General features: G+C 42.2%; 1 protein-coding gene across 5 annotated transcripts in view; it reads left to right on the top strand.

The window, feature by feature from the left end:
• The first annotated feature begins 200 nt into the window (after positions 1-200).
• PRCP (prolylcarboxypeptidase) overlaps positions 201-12,532 on the top strand; it is a 72,888-nt gene continuing 60,556 nt past the window's right edge. For 3 of the 5 annotated variants that reach the window (XM_049713917.1, XM_049713915.1, XM_049713916.1), the window contains exons 1-2: positions 244-1,591; positions 7,819-7,862. In XM_049713917.1, the coding sequence (XP_049569874.1) occupies positions 1,249-1,591; positions 7,819-7,862 (387 nt within the window). In that variant the 5' untranslated portion in view covers positions 244-1,248. Of the gene's footprint in view, positions 1,592-7,818; positions 7,863-12,532 lie in introns of all 5 variants that reach the window. The other 2 variants (XM_049713914.1, XM_033431819.2) reach the window with 2 other exon arrangements.

Here is a 12,532-nt window from a genome sequence, read left to right as displayed (position 1 = left end):
GTTGGTTTTCGGGTAGCGTTGAGCCAGCTGGGCGTAGGGACCCCAGGAAGGGGTGGGGGTGGGCGGGAGCGCCCCTTGGACCGGGGTTCAGCGGGCTGACTGGAAGGAGAAGCGGACGTGGGTGCTGGGGGAGCCGCGAAGACAAAAGGGGCCTCTGCCGGCTAGGGATGGCACTGCCGGGGGGCGGGGGGAGGGGAAGGCGGGGCTTGAAGCGGTTGCGGGTTGGCGGAAGAAGAAAGGAGGCGTAACGTGGAAGAAGGGCCCTGGATCTAGTGGGATTCCCGGGCGACCTCCGTTGTCGGTGAGGGATGGCCTGTGTGGGCTACACGGAGGTTTGGGGTGACCCACCAACAGAGTACCATAGGAGGTGGTTAGGCTGACATCATGGAGGTGGGGTGCAAAGGAGCCACACTCAGCGGTCTGCGAAGCCAGTGCTCCACTGCCTCCTGAGTGACCTAATGCAAGTCCCAGCACCTCTCGAGTTTCCTCAGTTTCCTCAGCTATAAATGGGAATAACAATCATACAGGACCCACAAAATAGGTGGGATGGTTGAGTTAGATGAGATGGTGTGCCACTAAGCCTAGTGCTGTAGTGAACCATCAATATATTGTCATGGTACTGCCCACTGGGAAAAAAAGAAAAAGCACACAGTGAGAGTTGTGAGTTAACTTTTATTGGGGACAAAATGAGGACTAGAGCCCGAGAGACAGAATCTCAGATAGCTCTGTGGAGCTGCTCCAAAGAGGTAGGGGGGAAGGTCAGTGTTACATATGATTTTAGTGAAAGGGGGTATGCACAGTCAAGCACACATTTTGGCAGAGGCTAGCTGCTAGTCACAAGGAGCAGATGTCACCATTGATGATCTTAGTGCTTTTCTAGATATGAGAAGATGCAAGAATTTGGGCTCATAAAACCTCCTGAAACTATATCTGAAAGGCCTGACCTGCCAGTTTTTCCCAGAGCACAGAGTGCCTCATTCCTGATCACCCTGAACTCCTTTTAGGGTGTGTTGAAGGTCAAGGCTGCAGTGGCTAGTGACTTAATCCTTGTAGAGGCTGATGGCAAGTACCAATTTTTAGTTGGCTCTACTATTATCGATATTATTACTATTATATGGAGTTTGTGGAGGACTAGGCTGTGGCAATGGAATTAGGGTGCGACCGGAATAAAGGTGGACTCTAAAGAGGGGATGGTACAAGAGAGAAGTAAAATCTGGCGGCACCTTCTGGGACGGGGACGGGGTCTGTATGGCTTGGGCGACCCGGGTTTGTGCGGAGTTGCTGAGGGGCGGGGTGTGGCTTTGGCTTTCCCCCGGGGAGGAGGAGCTTGTCTGCCGCGGGCGGAGCTGCGGGCGGGCCCGGCTCGGGCTGCGCGCATCTGCCAGTCTCCCTTTTACCCTCTCTGCTGCAGCCGGCCTGAGCCATGGGGCGTCGCTCCCTCCTGCTCCTGCTCCTGGCTTTCCTGACTCCTGGGGCCGCCACACCCGTACCGCCGGCCCTGAGGGCCCTCAGCAGCCTGCACTTGTCAACCAGCTTCAGATCCCGTCCCGCTGTTGCCATGAAGTACTCGATTCACTACATCCAACAGAAGGTAAGGGGGAAGGGGTTTGGGGTGGCGGAGCGGGTGGCGAGGACTGGCTTCGTGGTTCCCAGGCACCAGAGCTCACCTGAAATTTCGGACCCCTAATGCCTAGGACTTGTCTGAACTTTGGCTTACACTTTACAGATGGTGGCCCCAGGTCCCCAGTCTGTTTAAATTCTGTCCTCCCATTACCAATGATTTATTATCAGTTCTGGCTCTACACTCTCTTCTGTGATTGGTCACAGCAGTGACTCCAACGCCTTCTGCTTCCAGAGGCTACCCTAATGAAAACTCCTTTGGCCTCCCGCCAAATTCAAATTATTTAATCCCAACTCTGGCACCTACTTCAAGGTGACAGTCATCCTTTGTCCCAAAGTAGCCCCTAAATTCAAACTTCCAATATCTTATTAGATAATATCTAGTATTTATTCAACCTAAATTACCAGCCTGTTGTCTCATGTTCAGCTCAGAGTTGATTTTGTAGACCTTTTTAAATTTTTTTATTTTTTAAAAATAATTAATTATTTTATTTTTGGCTGTGTTGAGTCTTCGTTGCTGCATGCGGGCTCTCTCTAGTGATGGCGAGCGGGGGCTACTCTTTGTTGTGGTGCGCGGGCGTCTCATTTCGGTGGCTTCTCTTGTTGTGGAGCATGGGCTCTAGGTGCGCGGGCTTCAGTAGTTGTGGCACGTGGGCTCAGTAGTTGTGGCTCGCGGGCTCTAGAGCGCAGGCTCAGTAGCTGTGGCACACGGGCTTAGTTGCTTTGCGGCATGTGGGATCTTTGCGGACCGGGGCTCGAACCCGTGTCCCCTGTGTTGGCAGGCGGATTCTCAACCACTGCGCCACCAGGGAAGCCCCGTGTAGCCCTTTTATTAAGAGTTTTTAACCTTCCCTGTTCTCCGTGAAACTGAACATATATGTAGCTCACACTTGTAAAAGAAGTTGTAGGATTTTCTCAAGATTTGGGGAGGGGGGTGGGGGTGAGCATCTCTATAGTTCTGAAGCCTGAGTTTAGGGGTTTAAGGTAGGCATAATGCCTTTGTGCTTGGCTGAAGCATGAGGTAGGTATTCCCTGAGAAGCCTGGATGAAGAAGTACATCCTGTGTGAAATGACAGGATCCCTTACAGTTCTGTATTTCTGGGAGCCTGTGAAAAGATAGGCAAAGATTTGGGAAAGGTTGGGATTAGAAGTGCAAGAGTCTGAGGTTTGGCTTTAGGAGTCAAATAGACCAGGATTCCAATCTACTACCTCTGTGACCTTGGGAAGTTTCAAGTACTTCTCTGTGCCCAATTTCTAGATCTCCAGAGGATTTGGTGATGGTTAAATGAGAGCAGATCACATGTCCCTAGCAGAGTATCTGGCCTCAAGTAGGCACTTATTAAACTCATGGTTACTGACCTATGAATTCTGAATAGGAATTTGAGATAGAGGGATGGTGTGAACTTATAGAATAATTTGTAAGAAATTGTTTTTAACCCAGAAATTTAGAGATTATGAGGAAGAGAAAGCATTCTAGTTTTAGCAGGAGTACTAGGAAACAGGGGTCTTTTTCTTAGGCAACTCTCTAGGCTACAGTTTCCTCATTTGTAAATTGAGAGATCTGGACAAGGACCAGTGTGTTTCACATTTTACTGAGGAAAATTAAGGGCTCTTTATGGAGCTGTCTCAAAGGGATGGGGAAGGCCCAAGTGGAATCCAAGTTAGGGTACCCCAGAACTCCCTCTCTCCCTGACCTCTTTCAGCCTGAACTTTATGTTTTTATCTGTTTTATATACTGGGATATTGCAGAGTTCCATAATTAAAGTGAAATTGAAGGGGAACTATTGGAATGAAGATCTCTACAATCCTTTTAGGAATGATGAGAGAGAACTATCAGCAGAAAAGCGGGGTAGGGAATGAAAGGGTAGAAGAGACTGAATGATCTCTTAGGTCCTAATTTATATTCCTTCACTGTGGATTCCTTTCTTGACCACTTCACTCTTTAGATATATAAGTTGAGGCCAGTTCTTTTTCCATTTTTGGTGATTTATAAGATCTGGCCTTAGCCATGTTTTGCCCTCTGGTTTATATTTAGTTCATATTTTAGGACACAGATTCTACAAATGTTTTATTACCATGATAATTTTCTTTACATCAACTCCAATTGAGTTTTATTTCATTTTTTTGAGAAGAACTTTCACATATGTATTTGTTGCATAATAATGGTTTTATAGTAATTGCCAACTTTTCTGGACCATAGATTTTTAGTTGGGACTGAAAAGTATGTGTAAACTCAACTTTAATTTTTTTAGTTAGAGCACATGAAATACTTTTATGCCTTTTAATAATAAACAATTATTATTATAACTAAGGTTTAGTTTTTTTATTTTTATTTTTTTTTGCGGTATGCAGGCCTCTCACTGTTGTGGCCTCTCCCGTTGCGGAGCACAGGCTCCGGACGTGCAGGCTCAGTGGCCATGGCTCACGGACCCAGCCGCTCTGCGGCATGTGGGAACTTCCCGGACCGGGGCATGAACCCGTGTCCCCTGCATTGGCAGGCGGACTCTCAACCCCTGCGCCACCAGGGAAGCCCCTAAGGTGTAGTTTTTATTCAAGGTTTAATTTTCATCAAACATTAAAATAATTTTATTTATCTGTGGTTATATCTGTCCAGCTGACCAAGCGATTCCCAGCTGTCCTTATATGTACATAAGCTCCATGAATGGTCTTGGTAAAAAAGCTGAGCCCTCCTTCATAACTCTGATTACTTGAAGAATGAAGGGCCAAGTCCTTGGTATTGTTCCTCATTTCATAACCCCAGCTGGTCTTTCAGCTTCATATCCTGCCATAGGCCCCCGCCTCCCCGCGCCTTCCCTGTACACATATACTTTTAGCAACATAGAACATAGAATTGAAGTTGACTGTGTCAGAAATTGTGTCTGGAATACCATCCCTCTTCTCCGCTAGTTAAACTCATACCTCTATCCCAGCTGAAATGTCACCTCTTCTGTCTGAAATACCATCCGTCTTCTTTGCTAGTTAAACTCATACCTCTATCCCAGCTGAAATGTCAACTTTTTTGACTTTAGTTGGTCTTTTTTCACATGTACTATTTTGTATGTGTCTCCTCAGCTAGATAGCACTGTCCAGTACCCAGAAGAGCCCATAAAAATATAAAGTACAAAATAAATATTTGTTGAGGGAGTGAATGGATGACTATCCAATGAAAACCCAAACAAAGCAAAGTCTACCATTATTTAATTGACACAAATCATTTTTTGTTTATTTTTCTTTTTATCTTTTAATTCTGTTCTTTACCAATTATATTTTCTTTTCTTTCAGCGTCTTCAAATGTTGTTGATTTAGTAGGAATATTTGATATCTTTTATCCAAAATAACTGAATCAGGAGACCAGACAAAGGATAAGCACATCACTCGGGCACATCAAGGCTCTGGGTACATGTGTGATGCCACTGTTGTAAAAGGCTCCTTGGGATGCATGGCTTGTGGTTATGAGGTTTCCCTGCTCTTCATTACCCTCCTACTCCCACCCGAGCCCCTCTGACTGGAATGTGAATCCTGAGGGCATTTTACTATGTGATGTAGTGAGGAAGGAGAATGAGTCCTTTCAGGCTGTCATTTTCCTCACTGGTGAAAGTAGAAATCAGTGTTTACTGAATTAGTCAGGGTTCTCTAGAGAAACAGAATCAATAGGATGTGTCTGTGTGTGTGTGTGTGTGTGTGTGTGTGTGTGTTTATGTATATCTTTCTCCACAGAGAGAGATTGATTAATTTTAAGAACTTGGTTCATATGATTGGTGAGCCTTGTAAGTCCAAAATCTGCAGGGTTGGCCAGTGCGCTGGAGACCCAGGGAAGAGTTGCAGTTTGAATCCAAAGGCAGTCAATTTGCATAATTCCTTGCTCAGGAGAGGTCAGTCTTTTTTTTTTTTTTTTTTGGCGGTACGCGGGCCTCTCACTGTTGTGGCCTCTCCCGTTGCAGAGCACAGGCTCCGGACGCGCAGGCTCTGGACACGCAGGCTCAGAGGCCATGGCTCACGGGCCCAGCCGCTCCGTGGCATGTGGGATCTTCCCGGACCGGGGCACAAACCCGTGTCCCCTGCATCGGCAGGTGGACTCTCAACCACTGTGCCACCAGGGAAGCCCCAGTCTTTTTTACTATTTGGGCCTTCACCTGACTGGATGAGACCCACCCACGTTATGAAGGGTGAAGCTGCTATACTCGAAGTCCACTGATTTAAATGTTAATCCCATCCAAAAAACATCTTCACAGAAACATCTAGAATGTTTGACTATTTTGGACACCATGGCTCAGCTGAGTTGACATGTAAAATTCACCATTACATCTACCAAGGTTGTTGTGAGGGTTAAATATGGTAATTCAGGAAAGCACATGCATGGTGCCTGGAACATTAGGAAATTAAGGAACTTAATAGAGTAAATGCTGGTTCCTCCCCTGCTCTCTCTTAAAACCACACTCTCTGTAGTGCTATACCTTTCAGGTTGATCCAGATGCTGACAGTTGTGGTAATGTCTGTTCTAGAAACCTAGTGGTCAGTCATCTACACTCAACTATTCTTATTTAACTACTGAGCAATGTTTATGTGAGAGCTCTGCATCTTGGCCCAGCATTGAACTCATGGCTGCTGACTCCTGCAGGGCCTTCCCACAGCTCCTTCCTTATCTACTGTGAGACCATCACAGTGGACTAAGCTATTTTGATTTATGTATGTCCCTTACAGTTCTACTTTCAATTCCTTTTCTGGGTTTCCCTTTCTTGTCATGGTGGCCCTGATGTCTAGTAAAACGGAGCTGTGTCAGGCCTCTTGGAAGGGCCTATTGCTTTTTCTCCTCCTCGTCCTCTTTTCATTTTTCCCTTCTTCTCTTTTTCTTATTGGTTCATCTGTTGATGGCCTTCCCCTGAGGCCTGGAGCATACCGTCACAAATATTATGTGAATTCTGAACTGATTTCTGCTTTTGCTCACAGAATCATTGTCAGAAGGGGTCATTGTAGTCCACCCCTTAGATATGATGAATTGACTGTGATCAGAATTATGGAGGGTTAAGAACTTGATAGAGCTTGAATACCATACAGGTTTGAGAATGAATTCTGTTTCTAACACTACCTGAGTAACTTCAGACAAGTTACTCTGAGCCTCCATTTTTATAATCAGCCAAATAGGGATAATTATACTACTCATCTCACAGACTTCTTGTGAAATGAGCTGATATGTGTAAAGTGCTTATCAGGCACAGTTTAGATCACTTGGTAAACACTCAATAAATGGTAAATGTTATTTTTATTTTATCTTGCAGTTTCTTAATATGGCTTTTAACTTACCTCCTCTCCACTCAGAATAAAATATTTAAGTCATTCCTTGTCATACCTAAAATAATTATTCTTGAAAATCTTTGTGAATTCTTTTCTGTTACATAAGTAGTACATATGTGTCTTTTTACCAGTGGGATATAATATAGTACACTTGTAAATAAGGCATAGAAATTAATTGTTTTCCTCACTTGAAATCATTTTCTTTCACATAAGACTGATATATAAAGAAAGTCATCTGAAGCTATTTCTATTTTTTTTCTATGCTATTTTGAGTTTTGGTAAATTGTGGAGGGGAAAATATATGATAATAAATGTATCCTTTTAGGTTTTTGCAAATACCATCTCTTCTTGATAATAATACTAAATCTAACCTGTCTTTCTGATAGAAGAGTTTTGAATATTTTATCAGTTAATGCTAAAATGTAATTTCAGCAAAAATTTTAGATTTTGTACTGTCATGTTTGTATCCATCAGCATACAGGGACTTTGTGCTTTAGCCACATAAAACACATTTTCAAAATTTGAGTGCTAGTATCAGCCCTGCCACTAACTTGTGTTAATATTGATACCTTGGGCAAATTGCTTCGCTCTAGATCTCAGTGTACTAATATGTAAGATAAGAAGATTAGATCTGCTGATCTCTGATGCATCTGTAATTCTGTTCACAACTGCCTCCTGTCTATAGGGCATTATATCAGGAGCTGTGGAGATGTAAGCACAAGTTCTATTTTTTGCCCTACCCATTAATTGCCTTCGGTAAATCAGACCTAAACAATTTTTCCATGTCAACTTTGAATAAGATACAGACTCAAATCATGTAAAATGTTTTTTAAATTAAAAATTAGCTCTCCCACTGATACCATATTTATAACATAGAACATTGTATTTATGTTTATGATTTTAAAGTTTGCTTGGTTGAAGGTGGATTGGAGAAGAAAGAAGAATCAGAGGTAAGAAGAATAACTGATGATATGTGTTATTTGTTTTCCTTCCCAGTGCCTTGCATGGTACCCTCTACATAGTATTTCTTAATAAAGATTTTTTGAATAGAAAAAATTGGCTATAAATTAAAATGAATATGGAGTAAGGGGGGAGAGTAAATTGAAATATGCAGTGCATAAGTGTCTAATGCATTAATAATAATAATAATCTGCTACCATTTATTGAAATATTTATATGCTCTAGATACTGTGCTAAATACTTAATAGACATTCACTTATTTAATCCCTATAGCCATCCTACAAGGTAGATGCTATTATTGTCCAGCTTTATAGGTGAGAGAACTATCATACAGAGAGGTTAAGTTACATGTTCAAGGTAAACCACTTATCTGTACCATTTTGTTTTTCTAAAAATAAACTCATGAGTTCTAAAATGAATGTCATTACCCTGCTTGTTGTAGTAAGCAGGATAGGCTAGGTTGTGCTGCAGTAACAAAACTCCAAAATTTCAGTGATTTAACCCAATAGAAATTTGTGGCTCACAGTGTATTTCCATTCAGGTGAGCAGAGGGTTCTGCTCATTACATTCACTTAGAGACTGAGGGTCTGATAGAGGCTTCCTCTCAATTTATGCTTTCACGATCAATGTAGCAGTGGAGAAAGAACATAGAAGGCTTCTGCTAGCATGTAAATGCTCCAGCCTGGAAATGATAGGTCACTTCCTTTCATAAGTCATTGGCCAGAACAGGTTACATTGCTTTCTCTAACCACAGGGTGGGGAGACAAAAAGTATTGACTCTGGAGTGCCTAGAAGGAGAGAAGGCACTAAAGACTGCCATACTTAATCAGTCACTTACTCACCTACCCATCCACTTACTCAATGTTTATCTAATTCCTTTTATATTTCAAGCACCAGGCTAGGTCCTGGGGAGGCAGAGATGATTACATCCTGGAGGACTTCACGTTACATTTTTTGACCATTCCAATAGCACATGCTTAAGTTGTATCTGAAAAATATGGAAAAGCACTAATAAATTTGTAACGTCTTGGCATTTATTTGATGTTACAGAAAAACCCGAAAGAACATTTTGGCCAACCCAATATATGGCTGCAGCTCACAGATTGCTTCAAAAAATAGCCCTAAAGTGAGGCTGGTCTACTTAGTATTTTCTTGCTCAGCTTACCATCATCATATATATGTACATATACACATATATGTACACATAGAAGCACATAATAAAAAAGGGAATTAATTTATTCATATTGTCATTCAGTAATTAAAAATAATTGTTTTGGGGCTTCCCTGGTGGCACAGTAGTTGAGAGTCCGCCTGCCGATTCAGGGGACACGGGTTCGTGCCCCGGTCCGGGAAGATCCCACATGCCATGGAGCAGCTGGGCCCGTGAGCCATGGTAGCTGAGCCTGTGCGTCCGGAGCCTGTGCTCCGCAACGGGAGAGGCCACAGCAGTGAGAGGCCCGCGTACTGCAAAAAAAAATAATAATAATTGTTTTGCTTTTTTTTTTTAATAAAACAAACAATATATAGATTTATACAAAAAATCTTACTCGTGCTTTGTAGGTATTAGATAATTGTCCATCAAAACAGGAAAATTCTGCATTGATAATATATATTTTATTGGGGAATATATAAAAATCTTTTTTTCTTCTAGTTCACAATTTAAGAAAAGTCCTAGTTATTGTTTATGAGCAGCGAACAATGAAATTTATCGATTATCTAATCTGGGCCAGATATTATGCTAAAATCTTTTACATACTGGTTAATTATTACAATCACTTTTAAAAATAGATGGCTTCATTGAGGTTCATATAGGCTAAATGTCTCGATCAAGCTATTAAGGGAGAATATTGTGAGTTATATTTTAATCTGTTGCTTCCAAGATCTATGACCTTTCATTCAGTTGACACCATGATGCCTCTATGTTGTAAGCAGTAGTAACAAAACTCACATCTCTGTATCTATTTATATTCCACATTCAGTCTTTACAACAATCCTGTGAGGTAGATATCATCCTCATTTTTAGATGTGAAACTACCAAGGTTCAAAAAGATCAAAGAAGGAAACATCCAAAATATCCTACTTGTAAATCTACTGGTTTTTCACTGTAAATATATCATTGTAAGTGATTTGTGGTGTATCCATTAAATGGAATATTATTACCTGTTAAAAATGATGGTCTTGAAGTATATCTGATGATGTGGAAAAATAGTCATGAATTAATGATGTGAAAAAAACAAAATGGAAAACTGAATGTACAATGTATTTCCAGATTCATTTACTCAATTTTTTTTAAGTGCCTACTATGTGCCAGGCACTATTCTAGGCAGTGGGGAAAGAGCATTAAAAGCATTGGGAAGAGCAAGTACAAAAACCATGAGGTAGGTGTGTGCCTGATGGGAAAAACTGCAAGGAGGCCAGTATGGCTGGAGGGATGTGCCCAAGGGAGAGAGTAGTAGGGGATGAGGACAGTGAGGAGGAGAGAGAATGTACATACTCCTCTAGTAGAGAAGGAAGGCAAATGAACTAGGGAAATAGAGTTTGACTGCAGGGCCGTTGTGAAGTCTCATGCAAGTTAGTAAGACCACATGACATGGCTGTATGTTTCTATAGCTACATTCAGTTTCTTGGGTATGGGTGTGGGGTTGGTGGATAATTCTTTTCAACTAGGATTTTGCCCTTTTGCCAAATGAGTAAAACAAAATGAGAGAGAGACATGGAAGCTGAGGGGTGTATGCAAAGGAGTTATGGACCACAGAATTTAAGCCAAGTAGGGAGGTGAGTGAGGATGGGGTGAGGGACAGTGAAAAGGTGGATAATGTGAGGTTGAAGGATTTGGAGAATCATAGTAGAAGAGGGAATGAGCTGGAAAGATAGAGGAAGTAGAATGCTTAAAATTGAGGGTGTGGCAGGATTACAGTTACTGGGAGTGACAAGGTCTAGGGTTTGACCATGGGTTAGTGACCAAGGTAGGTGAAGGACAAGGTCCTTGGAGGAGAGGAGCAAAAGGAACTAAAGGGCCAAGATACTGAAGTCACTAAGAGTTTTTTTTTTTTTTTTAGTAAGTATTTATTTATTTATTTTTGGCTGTGTTGGGTCTTCATTTCTGTGCGAGGGCCTTCTCTAGTTGTGGCAAGCAGGGGCTACTCTTCATCACGGTGCGCGGGCCTCTCACTATCACTGCCTCTCTCATTGCGGAGCACAGGCTCCAGACACGCAGGCTCAGTAGTTGTGGCTCACGGGCCCAGTTGCTCCGCGGCATGTGGGATCTTCCCAGACCAGGGCTCGAACCCGTGTCTCCTGCATTGGCAGGCAGATTCTCAACCACTGCACCACCAGGGAATCCCATCACTAAGAGTTTTGAAAGGAGTTATGTTGGAGCGACAGTGAACAAGGAGCTAAAATCTTCAAGGCATGAAGGGAAGTGAACCAGGGGTCAGTAGATGATTGTAGTGAGAAGGGTAGTGGGGTGTTATAGTTTGATGACATAATATTTAAAGGTAGCAAATTGGGGAAGACGGAGGAAGAATTAGGAACAATGGAAATACCTATTCCACCTCCAGACCCAGTGGTGGGAGAGGTTTGAGAGAAAAATCAACTACCAATTGAGAGGGTCAGATATGTTTAACAATATGTTTATAGCTGCACAGAGAAAGAGTAGAAGAAAATATACTAAAATAGTAACAATGGTGGAAAGATGTGTGATGTTTCATTTTATTCTTTATACTTTTCTGTATTTTTCACATTATCTGTGATGAATCTGCATTGTTTTATAATCCATTTAAAAAGAGTATTATTAAAAAAAAAAAAGCAGTTGCCCTGTCCTGGCTCACACAGGCAGTATGTGGCAGTGTCAGAACCTGGGCCTCAGGACTCCAGACTGCACTACCCAGCACCACATCTCTGGGTAAACGCTCAGACTACTCTTGTTTCTCTTTCGTTGCCTGGCTATGGCTGCTTTGCCATTTTTTCCTTGAATATTTTACATCCTTATCTTCCATACACAGCTGAAACAAGGATGAAGAACTCATTTGAGTGGAGATAGAGGAAAAAAAGAACAATGGCCCTTTATAACCCCATTTCAACCTAAGGTTTTACTGGAAGGAAGGGGAGAAGAGGGTGACAGGAAAGAAGAAAGGTTTCCAGAGGAATTGTACATGTTTCAAACAGACGGGGGGGGAATTCAGGCCACCTAAGTAGAACCAAGGCATATATTTTCCCTAAGTCTCCAACCCCTCCTATCTGTGCTTTTCACAGATAGGAGCCCATGGTTCCTCTCATGGCTGCTTTGCAGATCATTCCCAAATCCATAATTGTAGATCGATCTGTCTCTGTCTCACTTTTGGCATATTTCTCTAAGAATAATCATAATAGTAATAATCGAAAATATTTATTGGGCTCTTACTATGTACAAGGCAGTGTTCTAAACACTTTACATATATTAGCTAATTAATTCTCACAGTGACCTCACGAGGTCTTGGTACTGCTATCCCCAATTTATAGATGGAGAAACTGAGGCACCAACTGCGTTTTAATTACTACCTCATCTGCCTCCTTATATTTCTACTTGGATCTGTAGTTCTAACTCAAAACCAGACTTATCTGGTTAAGTGGTGACTTTCTCCTGGTGGCGCTATTATCATTTTAAAAAAATTATTGAGGG

Source organism: Orcinus orca, chromosome 8 (genome assembly GCF_937001465.1).
Source record: "Orcinus orca chromosome 8, mOrcOrc1.1, whole genome shotgun sequence".
Taxonomy (NCBI): Eukaryota; Metazoa; Chordata; class Mammalia; order Artiodactyla; family Delphinidae; genus Orcinus; species Orcinus orca.
Note: the sequence above shows the minus strand (reverse complement) of the source record. Positions and strands in the feature narration are given on the sequence as shown.